The 17,245-nt window shown below is 53.8% G+C and overlaps 1 protein-coding gene across 1 annotated transcript in view; it reads right to left on the bottom strand.

Moving 5' to 3' along the window:
* The window catches only part of MDN1 (midasin AAA ATPase 1), a 2,002,810-nt gene that overhangs the window by 121,740 nt on the left and 1,863,825 nt on the right, over positions 1 to 17,245 (bottom strand). The window contains exon 96 of the mRNA XM_085611158.1: positions 688 to 803. Within this exon, the coding sequence (XP_085467284.1) occupies positions 688 to 803 (116 nt within the window). The remainder of the gene's footprint in view (positions 1 to 687; positions 804 to 17,245) is intronic.

Raw genomic sequence — 17,245 nt, 5'->3', positions numbered from 1 at the left:
CGAACAGCGCAGAGCCGACTGTCGAGCAGCTTTCGTGACCGCTCCCGCAAAGCCTTCGACATCAACAATGGACAGTCGGAGCAAGACTTGGGGTCGTGGTCGCGCTCCAGGCAAAAGAGGCACACGCGGTGCGGATCAGTCACCGAAATCAATCAGTAACAGGAACCGCAGGACTTAAAACCGGACATCCCTGGTGCACCTGTTCGGAGTCGGAGACTCGAAACAAGACGTCGACAAAACGTTAGTCAAAAAATGACTGAGGTACTGCTCTTCCCGGACCTGTGCTGGCTGGCGCGGAAAAGGAAAGAACTGACGTCAGCGTGCGAGGGCAGCGTCTAAGTAGCTGTAACGACGCCGGACGCGGAGCCAACTGCCACCTTCTTTCCGACGCGCATAGGTACTGCTTATGAAAAAACTTTCCGGATCCAGTCTGACGCCTGGGGGTAATTCTAAAGTAAGGAAGCTATAACTAACGTGTTTCTTTCAGATGTCATATGTTTGAATACCTGCAAGGCAGATGCAGCATACGATCCTCCAGTGGCTGGTACTATTACATTTTGTAACAGCTTGTGCTATTTACTGCACTTTGAAATGGCAGGAGCAAAATATGTTTAATATTTTTAGAAAGACAACTTATGATTATCATCATCATTAAAATTCAAAATTAAATAACTCAATAAAACTTACTTGAGTTTAGCAGCCTGGGTAGGTTCCAATATCAATCGCAGCTGTTCACAAAGCTGTTGTGAAAGTGAGGTGGTCAGTAGCAGATATCGCTGCCACATTTCAGCTGCAGCCCTTTCCTATAATAAATAACCAACATACACTCCTCTCAGATGCCACTCTTGTGATTCGTTTTAAAAATATATAGCATGTCATTCAGAATGTAGAAACCAATTGTTAGAACTAAAAACGTTTAGGAAAAAGTAAGTATCCTACGTCTAGACTACTAATAAGAACACTCGATTGACACTTTAAGCATGTACAACAAATTGTGTAATCACACACGGAGCAAGAGTGGATTCAGCAAAAAGCACTGGTAGAGTATTTTATAAAAGTGACTTTTGTGCAATTAGATTCACCAGAAAGAGTATTACGGAAGGTAAGTAACTTGTCCTTCTGATGGATATGAACGGGATGGGTTCTCCTGGGGGCCCAAACAACTTAGTCTCTCATCCTCCTTAGAAAGATGTGGTGGAGAGAAATAGTGGGGAGCAGATGGACTGCCCCACATGGAAAGGTGATACCACCTTTGGCATTAGAGATGCCCGAGTAAGAAGTACCAGTTTGTCCAAAAATAAGGTGGTGTATGCATTAACAGTGCCTGCAGACACTGACAGGGTGATTGGAAGTAATCAACAGGGAGACAGTTTTGAGGGTCAGTAGGCACAAAGAACAACTGTGAATAGGCTCGAAAGCAATGCATATTACAAAGGTTAGACTCCAAATAAGGTCTCACTTCAGCATAACATAAGCTAAAGGATGAAAAACTTTTAAGCCCTTTCACAAGGTGCATAACAACTAGTAATTTAAGAAAAGAGAGCTGAACAAAATAGGTGAGAAATCACCTTTACCGATGCCCCCTGCAAGGCCAAACAGATCATAAAAAAATCTTGGTCGGAGGCAGATCAACTTAATTTCCCTGATACCAGGCCAATACCTACCCACAGGCAATAATACATTGATTTTGCTAACTGGCAGTGAGCATCATTTCTGCAGATCAATTAAATCCACTCAGCTGGTTCCATTCAATCTCCAGACTTGGAAGTTTAGGTAGTAGAAACCTGCACTTGTAGGGAGAGCAAGTCCTCTTGAAGCTGCAGACGGAGTAGGAGGCATACATTCAAACTCAGCAGGTCAGAGTAGCAGAACCTGAGAACCCTTTCCGGGGCTGCCAGGATGAGCTTAGCCAGTCCCTCCTGACCTTCTTCAGAACTTGGGGAAGCAGAGGCGGGAACATGTAAAGGAGACCGGAGTTCCATTAAAGATGGAATTAGTCTCCGAAATAACTTTAATGTTGAACCTCTAGTATGCAAAAAGCTTGAAAATGAGCCTTCTCAGAGGTAAGGAAAATGTATCCTCAGAGCATGCCCCACTGGGCGAATAAACCAAACTACTGCTGGGTGCAGACCCCGCTAGTGGTCGTCTACACGGTACCTACCAGGCTCATCCACCCAGACGCCTAGGGACCCTGCCAGGATCCTCAGCTTCTTTGGCATAGCACACATTATCCCACACCACTTTGCTTGTGGCACCACATGGCTATCGTTTTGTCAGTCGAAACTTGCAAAGGTCTGCCCTTGATGGGAGGCAGCAAGTCTTTGAGAGCCAGCTTGATAGCGCGCAGCTTCAGAAGATTGATGTGATGCCAGCTTGATAGCACACAGCTTCAGAAGACCGATGTGGTGCCTCTGCTCCAGAGGCATTTGCTCTCCACCTCCTTCAGGTGGCTTCCAAATCCCCGAGAGGATGCATTCATCCCCACTATCAGCTCTAGAATTGGTATGAGAACAGAATTACAGATGACCGGTTGGAATCTTTCAGCCCCATCGAAGGTCCGGGGCTACATCGTCTGGAAAAGATGGATGTTGTACAAGTGTCACCCTAGTGATGAACCCATTGAAGAACGAGGTTCCGTTGCAGAGCTCTCATGTACCAACTAGCATTACGCTGACATTTTCACCTAACTATAACCTCCCTTTAACCTTTAGTGTATATATAAATATATATATATATCACCAGTATCAATGGCACAGATCATACAATCAACAAAATGTATTTGAACACATCCTGTATGTTGTCGTGCAAAGATATTTCAAAACACCTCAGGGAAGGTGGGCAAAAGGTCATGAGTCTATCACAGGCAGTCCACATTCAGAGATTTCAATGTCATGCCAACAGAGGAGAACACTCTTGCCAAGCGCTCTGAATCTCTATCTGGTGGGGCAGAAGGGAAAGCATTCAGGTTTACTTTGTTAACCAAAGCCTGCACTACAAGACTTTCCAGTGTTGTGTGCTGAGTCAAGAACAATGGGTCAAAGGGAGAAGGCAGTTGGTGGATAGCGGCTTACCGGTGGCATCGAACAAACAATTGACCACGCCACAGTCACAGTGTCTGAAAGTCAGCAAAGGCTCTGAGTTGAAGTTCAGGTTGCAAAATGTATGTAAGTCGATTAACATTAATGTCCACGGTTGACATATGCAATTTTAACACCAGGGCTGCCCTAGCTACTACTTCAGCAAAGGAGACACTATCTTCAGTGGAGGGCCCCAATAGAGAGAAATTCTGTCTCTGGTGAGGTATCACGATCACAAGCAATTTGGAGGTTAAATATATTCCATCAACAATTAAGTAAGGGTGTAAAAAACATTGTGTGCCCCCTCATCATCTGGAAAATTCTGAAGGTCCTGTAGAATGTCTAAGCAGAGTAAGGCCTCAAAGTGTCAGTGATATTGACGCCTAGACAGAGATACTGCTGGAGAGCGATTCATCATACATGTGTGTGCTTTAATAATGTTGTGGAGAGGCACTGGGCAAGCCTTGACTGACTTCTGCTTCCAAGACTAGAGCCGGCTCAACTGGAAACAGTATGGACTTTAGGAATGGAATGGAGACATGGCCTGGTGCTGGCGGAGGCCTAACTGGGTCTATTGGTGCCGGGGGAAGGCCCTGTCAGTGGAAGTCTGAGTGGGTGCCCTAGCATAACTATGGGGCCTAAGAGGGCTCTGGGGCTCAATTATCTGGAAAAGCTGCAGCATTGCCTTCTTGAAGACCTCTACCTGCTATGAAGAGGAAGATGACCTGGACAATTCAAAGCACAATGTTTCCTGCTGTGGAATAGGGTCCGAGTCAGATGACTCGCCCAGAGTCGGACCTTTTTGAGTACCAAGTACATGATCTCTATGTAGAGCTAGCGCAACAAAAACAGGAGTCTCATATAGACTTCTTGATTTTATGTTGAAATTTGTCTCTGGATTTTATCTTAGACATACGCGAGGACGAACACCTGGACAGGGAAAGTAACTTGGAGCAGGGATACGCCACCAACTTGGAATGTGACCGGCCTTACTTTCTGTGTTTAGTAACATACAGCTTTGCCTCCCACTCCCTGATGGCCTTCAGATACCTCACAAACTATTTGTTAAATGAGTTTGAATTGAGCTTGAATCTGAAACACCTCAACACATGCGAGGTCTGACACATCTGCTTTATTCTGCCGCGACATGGACATTTTTCCAATTTGATTCTCTTACCTGAATAATTATAGACTATACTCTTGTTCTACTCTAAGGATAGTTGTGGTGTCTTTATTCCCAACTCCTGCATATATCATTAATCAGGAACTACCAATACTTCCAAGGGTTTTCTTTTCCTGCTTTTCCATTTAACTGAGATTTCTTAAAGGGATACATTGCATTTTTCATATGATTGCAAGGCAGAACTGTGGATATTTGAAGGAGTTGTCCTTTATTCAGATACCCAAGAAGAAGCAATATAGACCATCAATGCAGTCAGTCGTTGAAAGCACACACCATGGATAACATTGAAATCTGCATTGACGTTGGAGCACCTGGCAAGCCTTTGGTGGAAAGGGGGGTGGGGTTTGCAGTGCAGAGGCTGCAATGGCATAAGGAGAATTAACAGGGATGACAGGCAACATGGTTAGGGCTGCTGGGGGAATAATGGTCAAAGATTCTTTAGGTGCCTTAGGGCTCAAGTGTGGAACAAAGAGAGACAGAGGAGATCAAACCATATACAGTAAGCTAAAGTGATCTTTGATCGAGGAAGGAGAACTCTTGACAGACTGCGTTTAAGGTTTACTAATCAGGGAGGCCCACACAGGACACAGCACAATGACTTTAGCTGCAACCCTTCCTCATCAATAACAACACAGGCTATCCACGCACTTCACACTTTATCATCATTTTTTAAATTGAGAAATCATCGATTTTGAATTTCCATTGTTCTGACTCACTTTGAGCCATGATGAAGTTCAATCTCCATTGAACGAAACACGTTGGCTGGAGCTCACATTTTCTGATGACATTTGAAGAACAAGTTACTTACCTTCGGTAACTATGTATCTGTAAGAAACATTAGTTAGTTAGATTCCTCACCTTAGAATATCCCCAGGCGTCAGACTGGATCCGGAAGATTTTTCGTCAGCAATACCCCTTGCGCGTCGCTAGGCGTCGTCTGCGGCTCCGCGTCCGTCGTCGGCGTCGGAATGACGTCGTCGGAGTACTTAGACGCCGCCCTCGCGCGCTGACGTCAGTTCTTGTACATAGCTTTCCGCGCCAGGAACGCAGAGCCCTGCAAAGACCGACACTGGTGCCAAAAATAAAATCTAGGGGCCTGAAAAGGATAACCTTAACCCTAGATGTCAGTTCGCAGAACGGGGAGGATGGGTGGGTCGGTGAGGAATCTAACTAACTAATGTTTCTTACAGATACATCGTTACCGAAGGTAAGTAACTTGTTCATCTGAAAGAAACACGTTAGTTAGATTCCTCACCTTAGAATAGATACCCAAGCAATACCATCCCCGGTGGTGGGTCTGCGAACCAAGATCACACCAGAAAGTCCTGGAGGACAGAACGGCCAAAGAAGCCATCCCTCCGGACTTGGCTGTCAAGGCAATAATGCCTGGCAAACGTGTGAAGCGAAGCCCACGTCGCCGCCTGACAGATGTCCTGCAAAGGGACACCCCGTCCCAAAGCAGTAGTAGCCGCTGTGGCCCGAGTGGAATGGGCGCGCAGCCCAACAGGAGGGTCCTTTTTTGCCAAGGAGTAACACATTTTGATGCACAAAACGACCCACCGAGAGATGGTCCGTTTGTGCACCGCTTTCCCCTTCTTAGCACCCACGTATCCAACGAAAAGTTGGTCGTCCACCCGGAACTGCTTTGTGCGGTCCAAATAAAAGGAGAGCGCACGTTTTGGGTCCAGACGGTGGAGCCTCTCTTCCTCTTTGGAAGGATGCGGAGGCGGAAAGAAGGTGGGCAAGGTGACAGACTGCCCAAGATGAAATGGAGTCACCACTTTCGGAAGAAAGGAGGGACGAGGCCGAAGGACAACCTTGTCCGGATGAACAGACAGAAAAGGAGGCTTTGAAGATAAAGCCTGGAGCTCACTCACCCGTCTAGCCGAGGTGATGGCTACCAGAAAAGCAGTCTTAAGAGTCAGAAGACGAAGAGGACAATTGTGAAGAGGCTCGAAGGGAGCGCACATCAGGAATGTCAAGACCAGATTCAAGTCCCACTGGGGCATTACAAAAGGGACAGGAGGGAACGTGTGAGTAATGCCTTTTAGAAAGCGTGTAACCACAGGGGACTTGAAAAGAGAAGGCTGATCAGGAAGCCGTAAGAAGGCAGAGATGGCAGCAAGATAACCTTTCAGGGTGCCCAGGGCAGAGCCCTGCCGGGCCAAAGAAAGAAGAAAGAGGAGAACCTCAGAAAGAGGGGCGGAAAGGGGATCCACAGCCTTTGCTGTGCACCATGCCACAAATTTGTTCCACCGGCAGGCGTATACCGTCTTTGTGGAGGGACGCCTGGCTGCCAGAATGATATCACAGACTTCAGGAGGCAAGTCAAATGGCATCAACTGCCGCCGCTCAATCTCCACGCATGGAGGTGGAGGCTGGACAGGTTCGGGTGGAGGACCGTCCCCTGCTGCTGCGACAGAAGATCCTCCCGAAGGGGCAGACGTATCGGAGGATCGGTCAACATACTGAGTAGCTCGGGATACCAGTACCTTCGTGCCCAATCCGGAGCCACCAAGATGACTTGGGCCCGGTCGTGCCTGATCTTCTTCAGCACTCTGGGCAGAAGTGGTATAGGCGGAAAGGCGTACAACAGACCGCAACTCCACTCGTGACGAAAAGCGTCGCCGAGCGAGTGCCGCCTTGGAAATTCCAACGCGCAGAACTGCTGACATTGCGCGTTCTCTTCGGTGGCGAATAGATCTAACCAAGGCTCTCCCCACTGCTGAAAGAGACCTTGCGCCACTTCGGAGTTCAGACGCCATTCGTGATCCATCATGCACCGGCGGCTGAGTTCGTCTGCTCTGGCGTTCAGAGAGCCCGCCAGATGTTGAACCACTAGGGTGACGCCCTGGTGTTCCAGCCACGTCCAGAGGCGCAGAGCCTCCTGACAAAGGGACCACGACCCCAACCCGCCCTGTTTGTTGCAATACCACATGGCGGTGGTGTTGTCCGTGAACACCTGCACGACACTGCCCCTGACAGAGGGAAGGAAGGCTTTCAGTGCAAGCCGGATCGCTCTCAACTCCAACAGGTTGATGTGGAGACGAGACTCCGCCGGAGACCAGAGGCCTCTGATCTCCGCCTCTCCCATATGGCCACCCCATCCCAGGAGGGACGCATCCGTCACTACGACATGCTCCGGTTGGGGAAGGGAGAGGGTTCTGCCCGTGACCCAATCGCGGTCCGTGAGCCACCACTGCAACTGCTGTGCAGTGCCCTCCGAGATCAAGACATGGTCGGACAGGTTGCCGCGATGCTGGGCCCACTGAAACTTCAGGCCCCACTGCAGAGCACGCATGCGCCGCCTGGCGTGATGCACTAGTAGGATGCAGGAGGCCATCAGCCCCAGAAGCCGCAACACTAGCCTGACCGAAACCCAGGATAGAGGCCGAAAGATGGGAATCAGGGCCTGAATATCCCGGACCCGCTGTTCCGGTGGATAGACCCGGAACTGCGCCGAATCGAGAACTGCTCCGATGAAGAGGAGCGTCTGAGAGGGACTCAAGTGTGACTTCGGCACGTTGATGGAAAATCCCAGCAAATGCAGGAGATCCGCTGGAGGTGGGAGACGACTGTCTGGGGCGAGCCCGCCTTCAACAACCAGTCGTCGAGATAGTGGAAGACTGGAACCCCTGATCTGCGCAGATGAGCTGCGACCACCGCCATCACTTTCGTGAACACCCGAGGGGCACTGGTGAGGCCGAAGGGGAGCACGGTAAACTGAAAGTGCTCTTGGCCCACCGTGAACCGCAGGTAACGCCGGTGGGCCGGCAGGACGGGGATGTGGAAATATGCGTCCTGCAAGTCCAACACTACCATCCAGTCTCCAGGGTCTAGGGCAGCTAGAACCTGAGCCAACGTTAACATTTTGAACCTTTCCTTCCGGAGGAAGGCATTGACGTTCCGGAGGTCCAAGATAGGGCGCAGGCCACCTTTGCCCTTCTTGGGCACCAGAAAGTAGTGGGAATAACAACCACGACCTACTTCTGGGCTCGGAACGCGCTCGACGGCCCCCTTGGCCAAGAGGGCCGAAACTTCCTCGTGGAGAAGATTCAAATGATCCCCCGAGATACGGTGGTGCTGCGGTGGCATGGCTGGAGGGGTCGTCTCGAAGGGGAGGGAGTAGCCCCTTCGGACGATTTGCAGCACCCACCTGTCCGATGTGATGGACCGCCAGTGGAGCAGGTGATGGCGAACTCTGCCGCCCACTGGCGTGGAATGGGCCTGAAAGCTCGGACTAGGAAGGCTTCGAGGCGGATGCTGCCGGGGTGGATGTGGGCTGACCGCGTCGTCCTCCAGAACCGCCTCGGCGGAAACCACGTCCGCGACCGCGCGCAGGTTGGTTCTGCGGCTGGTGGCTAGGCGCACGTGAGGAGGCACCCCTTCCTTGGCCACGAAAGGAGCGAAAGGCGGAAGTTTGCGATCGCGGGGCCGAGAGGCCCAAGGACTTGGCCGTAGCCCGGGAGTCCTTAAAGCGATTCAGCGCACTGTCCGCTTTCTCGCCAAAAAGGCGAGTGCCATCAAAGGGCATGTCCATGAGAGTGCTCTGAACATCGCCCGAAAATGACGTGGACCGCAGCCAGGCGTGACGTCTAAGCGCCACTGTGGTAGAAATTGCCCTACCCAGCGAGTCCGTAGTGTCAAGCCCACATCGGATAGCGTGTCGTGCTGCATCCCTCCCATCGGCCAGAGCCTGGGTAAGTCGTGTCTGGACCTCCTCCGGACACAGGGGCAGCACGTCCTCCACCGTATCCCACAGAGAGTGGGAATAACGGTCCAAGAGGCAGGCGGTGTTCAAAGACCGCAGGCCCAAACTAAGGGAGGAGAACAGCTTTTTGCCAAACTGTTCCAGCCTCTTGGAATCCCGGTCCAGCGGAGCGGTCGGGAAGGAGGATTGGGAGGTAGAGGCCTGGATAACCAGGCTCTCGCGGGTAGGGTGTTGGGACAGAAAACTGGGGTCGCCCGGAGCAGGGCGGTGGCGCCTGGCAACGTTCCTGTCCACAGGAGGAACTGTGGAGGGCTTGGACCAGGTGCCCTGTAGAACGTCAGTGAGGGCCTCATTGAATGGCAGCAGAGGCTCAGTGGAGCTTGCTGCAGACTGAAGCACCTCAGTGAGGACGTTCATCCTCACAGCCACGGCAGGTAGCTCGAGCCCAAGGGCTGCGGCCGCCTTGCGCAGCACCACGGAGAAAGCAGCACCCTCCTCCGAAGCCACAGTCGGAGGAGAGATGAATCCAGTGTCTGGCGAGGAATCCAGACCACTGGCCTCCCCCAGTTCATCTGCCCAGTCCTGGGACAGTTGGGCCTGAGCGGCCATAGGATCCTCGGATCCCTCCCAGTAGTCCCCATCATCCGACTCCTGGTGTAGAGGAGAAAGTAACGGAGCCGGGCGGTAGACAAAATGTGTCTCTAGCGGCGTCGATCTCGGCGTCCATCGACGCCGGACCGGCGCCGAGCCCGGACTGGGACTAAACTGGGGCACGGCGTCGAGCGGAGTCGACGTCGGGGGTGGAACCGGAGTCGACGCCGGTGGAGGAGTGACAAGGTCAACCGGCGTCGACGGGGACTCGAGAACGGGTCCCTCGGGCGCTTGCGGCGTCGAGGCCGGAGCCGTCAACGGCGCCGGGGCTAGAGCCGCCGGCTGGCAAGGCAGCCCAGTCGGGTCCGCGGGGCCCGAAGGCGCACCAGTGGGCGCCGACGGCGGAGCCAGGTTCCTCATGGCCGAGAGGAAGGCACTGACTTCCGCCGGCGTCGCGTTAGTCCCAGGGACCGGAGGGTATGGGGACGGACGCGGCGCCTGCGGCTCCGCCGGAGCCGCGGGGGTGGAACCACCCTGACCCTCGACCGAGTCGCGCGACCGGCGAGGTGAGTCCGAAGAGCGATGTCGCCTCTTGGACTTCTTGGAATGCTTCGACTTACCCGAAGACTTGGATCCCGACGACCGATGGTGACGTCGGCTGCGGCTCCGCGACCGATCCTTGGACCTCCTCCTGGACCGGGATCAAGAGGCGCGCGGAGCCGAGTGGCGAATCTCGAGAAGCTTACGGGACCGCTCCCGTCTAGCCTTCGAGGTCAGGGCCTTACAGTCCGAACACGACTCCGCGTCGTGATCTAGGCCCAAGCAGTAAAGACACCGGCGGTGATGGTCCGTAACCAACATCAGTCGGCTACAGTCCGTACAGGCTTTAAACCCAGGCATCCTACCGCCACCGGTGTCGAGACTCGATCAAAAAGGATCAAAAAAGTTAGTCAAAAATTGACTAAAGGGGTAGCTCTCCTGGATCTGCGCTTACTGGCGCGGAAAAAAGAAGAACTGACGTCAGCGCGCGAGGGCGGCGTCTAAGTACTCCGACGACGTTATTCCGGCGAACGACGCCGAACGCGGAGCCGCAGACGACGCCTAGCGACGCGCAAGGGGTATTGCTGACGAAAAATCTTCCGGATCCAGTCTGACGCCTGGGGATATTCTAAGGTGAGGAATCTAACTAACGTGTTTCTTTCAGATAGGGATGACCTTAACCCTAGATATCAGTTCGCAGAACGGGGAGGATGAGTGGGGCAGTAAGGAATCTACCTAACTAATGTTTCTTACAGATATATTGTTACCGAAGGTAAGTAACTTGTTCAACTGAAAGAAACACGTTAGATTCCTTACCGTAGAATAGATACCCCAGCAATACCAACCCCGGTGGTGGGTCTGTGAACCAAGATCACACCAGGAAGTCCTGGAGAACGGAACGGCCAAAGAAGCAGTCTCTACGGACTTGGCTGTCCAGGCAGTAATGTTTAGCAAACGTGTGCAGCGAAGCCCACATTGCTGCCTGACAAATGTCCTGCAGAGGGACTCCCCGTCCCAGGGCAGTAGTAGCCGCTGTGGCCCGAGTGGAATGGGCCCTCAGCCCCACAGGAGGTACTTTCTTAGCCAAGGAATAACAGGTCTTAATTCACAAAACGACCCACAGAGAGATGGTCCGCTTGTGCACCGCCCGGCCTTTCTTAGCGCCCACGTAGCCAACGAAGAGTTGGTCGTCCACCCGGAACGGTTTGGTGCGGTCCAGATAGAAGGAGAGCGCACGTTTTGGGTCCAGACGGTGGAGCCTTTCTTCCTCTTTCAAGGAATGCGGAGGCGGAAAGAAGGTGGGCAATGTAACAGACTGGCCGATATGAAAGGTAGTAACCACCTTAGGGAGAAAGGAAGGACGAGTCCTTAGAACAACCTTGTCCGGATGGACAGAGAGGAAAGGAGGTTTAGAAGAAAGAGCCTGGAGCTCACTCACTCTTCTGGCAGAGGTGATGGCAACCAGGAAAGCAGTCTTAAGAGTCAGAAGACGAAGAGGACAACCATGAAGTGGCTCAAAAGGAGCGCACATCAGATAGGTTAACACCAGATTCAAGTCCCACTGAGGCATTACGAAAGGGACAGGAGGAAATATGTGAGTAATGCCCTTAAAGAATCGAGCAACAACAGGGGACTTAAAAAGAGAAGGCTGATCAGGAAGCCGCAAGAAGGCAGAAACAGCTGAAAGATATCCCTTGAGGGTGCCCAGAGCAGAGCCCTGCTGGGCCAGGGAAAGAAGAAAAAGGAGAACTTCAGAGAGAGGGGCGGAAAGGGGATCCACAGCCTTTGCTGTGCACAATGCCACAAATTTGTTCCACCTGCAGGCGTCTACCATTTTAGTGGAGGGACGCCTGGCTGCCAGAATGACATCACAGACTTCAGGAGGCAAGTCAAATGGCATCAACTGTCGCCGCTTAATCTCCACGTATGGAGGTGGAGGCTGGACAGGTTCGGGTGGAGGACCGTCCCCTGCTGCTGTGACAGAAGGTCCTCCTGAAGAGGCAGTCGAATCGGGAGATCGATGGACAGACTGAGTAGCTCGGGATACCAGTTCCTTTGTGCCCAATCCGGAGCCACAAGGATGACTTGGGCCCGGTCGCACCTGATCTTCTTCAGCACTCCGGGCTTAAGTGGTATAGGCGGAAAGGCGTACAACAGACCACAAAACCACTGGCGACGAAAGGCGTCTCCGAGCGAGTGCCACCTTGGAAATTCCAACGCGCAGAACTGATGACATTGCGCGTTCTCTTCGGTGGCGAATAGATCTAACCAAGGCTCTCCCCACTGCCGAAAGAGACCATGCGCCACGTCCGAATTAAGACGCCATTCGCGATCCATCATGCACCGGTGGCTGAGTTCGTCCGCCCTGGCGTTCAGAGAGCTCGCCAGGTGTTGAACCACCAGGGTGATGCCCTGATGTTCCAGCTATGTCCAGAGGCGCAGAGCCTCCTTACAAAGGGTCCAGGACCCCACCACGCCCTGTTTGTTGCAATACCACATGGCGGGGGTGTTGTCCGTGAACACCTGCACTACACATCCCCGAACAGAGGGAAGGAATGTCTTCAGTGCAAGCCGGATCGCCTGCAGCTCCAATAGGTTGATATGGAGCCGGGACTCCGTCCGGAGACCAGAGGCCTCTGATCTCCGCCTCTCCCATGTGGCCCCTCCCATCCCAGGAGGGACGCATCCGTCACCACCACATGCTCCGTTTGGGGTAGGGAGAGGGATCTGCCACAGACCCAATCGCGGTCCATGAGCTACCACTGCAACTCTCTTGCAGTGCCCTCCGAGATCAGAACGTGGTCGGACAGGTTGCCCCGATGGTGAGCCCACTGGAACTTCAGGTCCCACTGCAGAGCCCGCATCCGCCACCTGGTGTGATGTACCAGCAGGATGCAGGAGGCCATCAGACCCAGCAGCCGCAGCACCAACCTGACCGAAACTCGGGATAAAGGCTGAAAGATCAGAATCAGAGCCTGAATATCCCAAACCCGCTGTTCTGGAGGATAAACCCGAAACAGCGCCGAGTCCAGAACCGCTCCGATGAAAAGAAGCTTCTGGGAGGGACTCAGATGCGACTTCGGCACACTGATGGAGAACCCCAGCAAATGCAGGTCGGCCGTAGTCTGGAGGTGGGAGATGACTGCCTGGGGCGAGCCCGCCTTCAACAACCAGTTGTCGAGATAGGGGGAAGACTGGAACCCCTAATCTGCGCAGATGAGCTGCGACCACCGCCATCACTTTCGTGAACACCCGAGGGGCACTGGTGAGGCCGAAGGGGAGCACGGTAAACTGAAAGTGCACGTGGCCTACCATGAACCGCAGGTAACGCCGGTAAGCCGGCAGGACGGGAATGTGGAAATATGCGTCCTGCAAGTCCAACGCTACCATCCAGTCTCCAGGGTCTAGGGCAGCCAAAACCTGAGCTAAGGTGAGCATCTTGAACTTCTCCTTCCGGAGGAAGGCGTTGATGCTCCTGAGGTCCAAGATAGGGCATAGGCCCCCTTTACCCTTCTTAGGAACCAGAAAGTAGTGGGAATAACAACCACGACCTACTTCTGGACCAGGAACGCGCTCAATGGCCCCCTTGGCCAAGCGGGCCATAACTTCCTCCTGTAGAAGTTTCAAGTGATCCCCCGACATGCGGTGGTACTGCGGTGGCATGGCTGGAGGAGTCGCCTCGAAGGGGAGGAAGTAGCCCCTTCGGACAATTTGCAGCACCCACCTGTCCGAAATGATGGAACGCCAGTGGAGCAGGTGATGGCGAACTCTGCCTCCCACTGGCGTGGAATGGGCCTGAAAGCACGGACTAGGAGGGCTTTGAGGCGGATGCTGCTGGGGTAGATGTGGACGGACCGGCACGTTGTCCCCCTGTACCGCCTCGGCGGAATCCACGACCGCGTGGAGGTTGGTTCTGCGGCCTGTGGCTAGGCGGACGTGAGGGGGCGCCCCTTCCTTGGCCACGAATGGGGCGAAAAGCAGAAGTTTGCGGGCGCGGGACCGAGCGACCCAAGGACTTGGCCGTAGTCCTGGAGTCCTTAAAGCGCTCCAGCGCACTATCCGCTTTGTCGCCAAAAAGGCGACTGCCATCGAAGGGCATGTCCATGAGGGCGTTCTGGACATCCCCAGAAAAACTTGTGGACCGCAGCCAGGCGTGGCGATGAAGCGAAACTGTGGTCGACATTGCCCTTCCCAGCGAGTCCGTAGTGTCCAGTCCACATCGAATTGCATGCCGCGTTGCATCCCGCCTCTCGGCAAGAGCCTGGGCGAGCCGAGTCCGGGCCTCCTCCGGACTCTGGGGCAGCACGTCCTCCACCGTATCCCACAGGGAGTGGGAGTAACGGTCCAAAAGACAAGCGGTGTTAATAGACCGCAATCCCAAACTAAGGGAGGAGAACAGCTTCTTACCAAACTGTTCTAGTCTCTGGGATTCCCGATCCGGGGGAGCGGGCGGGAAGGAGGTCTGGGAAGTAGAGGCCTGGATAACCAGGCTCTCGGGAATGGGGTGCATGGACAGAAAACTGGGGTCGCCCGGTGCAGGGCGGGGACGCCGGGCCACGTTCCGGTCCACAGGAGGTACTGTGGAGGGCTTGGACCAGGTGCCCTTCAGAACATCAACCAGTGCTTCATTAAACTGCAGCAGAAGCTCCGAGGAGCTTGCTAACGGTTGGAGCACTTCAGTGTGGAGGTTCGTCCTCACGGCCACAGCAGATAGCTCCAGCCCAAGGGTTTCGGCCGCCTTGCGCAGCACCACAGAAAATGCAGCACCTTCCGCCGAAGCCACGGTCGGAGGAGAGATGAAGCCAGTGTCAGGGGAGGTATCAAGACCACTGGCATCCCCCAGCTTTTCTGCCCAGTCCTGAGACAACTGGCCCTGCCAGGCCAGAGGGTCCTCAGACCCCTCCCAGTTGTCGCCGTCATACGATTCCTGTTAGACAGGTGGAATGATCGGAGCTGGGTGGAAGATGTAATTGCCACCCATTGGCGTCTGGTGCGGCGCCGGACGGCGCCGCTCCGACGCCGGGCCCGGGACTTAACTGTGGTTGGCACTGGAGTCGCGCGCCGGCGGAGGGGTCGTGAGGTCGACCGGCGCCGACAAGGATCCAGGCCTGGATCCCGCGGGGACCTGCGGCGTCGGGACCGGAGTCGACGACGGCACCGGAGCCACCGGCTCGCTAGGCCTCCCAGTCGAGCCCGCGGGGTCCGAAGGCGCGCCGGCAGGCGTCGACGGCGGAGCCAGACCTCTCATGGCCATGAGGAAGGCACTGATCTCCGCCAGAGTCGCGTCAGTCCCAGGGACGGCAGGTATGGGGACAGACGGGACACCTGCGGCACCGATGGAGCCGCGTGGATGGTACCACCCGAACCCTCAGCCGAGTCGCGCGACCGGCGAGGCGAGCCCGAAGAGCGATGTCGCTTCTTGGATTTCTTGCTATGCTTCGACTTACCCGAAGACTTGGAACCCGACGAGTGGTGGTGATGGCTGCGGCTCCGCGACTGGTCCCTCGACCTCCTCCTCGACCGGGACCGTGAACGGCACGGAGACGACTGCCGGAGCTCGAGGAGCTTGCGGGACCGCTCCCGTCTAGCCTTTGAAGTCAAGTCCCGGCAGTCGGGCACTACTCTGCATCGTGGTCGGCCCCAAGGCAATAGAGGCACTGGCGGTGGTGGTCCGTCAGTCGGTGATAGGAGTCACAAGCTTTAAAGCCATGCCTCCCTACCGCCACCAGAGTCGAGTTGACGAGAATAGAACCAAAGGAGTTCAAAAAAAGTTTAGTCAAAAAGTGACTAAAAGGGTATGCTCTTCCCAGATCGGCGCTGTCTGGCGCGGAAAAAAGAAGAACTGACGTCAGTGCGCGAGGGCGGCGTCTAAGTACTCCTGCGACGTCATCCCGGCGATCACGACGACGGACGCGGAGCCGCAGACGACGCCTAGCGACGCGCAAGGGTATTGCTGACGAAAAATCTTTCCGGATCCAGCCTGACGCCTGGGGATATTCTAAGGTGAGGAATCTAACTAACGTGTTTCTTTCAGATACTTCCAATCCAATGACATGGCCCAGCTGCCAGCTAAGACTGACAGTCTCGTGAAGTGCTTCCTCAGCTAATTTAAACTTCCTGGACCGTGAAGCTCAGGCCCGTCGTTACGTGGAGCCGCGTGCGTCCACCTATGTCGTGTAACTGTTGGATGACAACCTAAATCTCCAATCTACCCCCCCTCGGGGCTCTTGAGCATGATGACTTGCTTTCAGGCCAAACTTTACACCCCACCCCTGTCCACAATGAGAGCAAACTGCTTACAAATCTGGACACTATCCTATTATGGCTGGATCGTGCCCACTGGGCCTACCTAGACTACCACCAAGGTAGAAGAAATAGTGCAAGTCATCCAAAGCCTTCTGGTCGACAAAGCGTTGGGCCTGAGCAGTCTGACCATAGCATTCTATAAAGAATACACATTAATCCTTCCAACTCACATGGTCACTATGTTCGAAGAATCTCTTGATCGGGGTTCCCTTTCACCTTCACTCAGAGAGGTAGTCATTTTGACTCTTCTCAAGCTTGACAAACTCGCCTCCCACTGTGAATCCCACTGTGAATCCTATAGGCCACTTTCTATGATCAATGAGGATTGCAAGATTTTTGCAAAGCTCTTGACAAGCCACCATCTTCCCCCTCCTGCAATGCCACGGCCCTTTTCCACTGCTCTTTATCCCCCACTACAAGCCACCAAGGGCAGAGATAGACACTGTGGAATGAGTGTGCTAGTCATGGGATGAACTGCAGAAATGGGCAGGACTCTCTTGCAGTTACGTTCCCTCCGTGCCCCTTGGTCGAATATCCCAGTTGCCACCCCTGCAGGATGTAAGTACAAGGACGCACGCCATTGGGTGAGGCCTTATAACTCTAAGACCTCTATCCGGCAGACACCGTCATACCACCATTGGAGGGCCCACACTTCGACTTAATTAGAAACATTCCTCTAGTATCAACTTTGCGTGGCCTGCTGTGCACTGCGCGACACATTCCAATCTCCCCCCTCCACTTCAGGCTTTGGAACACATGCTCACTAATCCATTACAGGCAAATTAGTCACCCGCTTAAACACAATCATACAAAACTCTGTGCGAATCACAACTCCAA

Source organism: Triturus cristatus, chromosome 6, assembly GCF_964204655.1.
Source record: "Triturus cristatus chromosome 6, aTriCri1.1, whole genome shotgun sequence".
NCBI lineage: Eukaryota > Metazoa > Chordata > Amphibia > Caudata > Salamandridae > Triturus > Triturus cristatus.
Note: the sequence above shows the minus strand (reverse complement) of the source record. Positions and strands in the feature narration are given on the sequence as shown.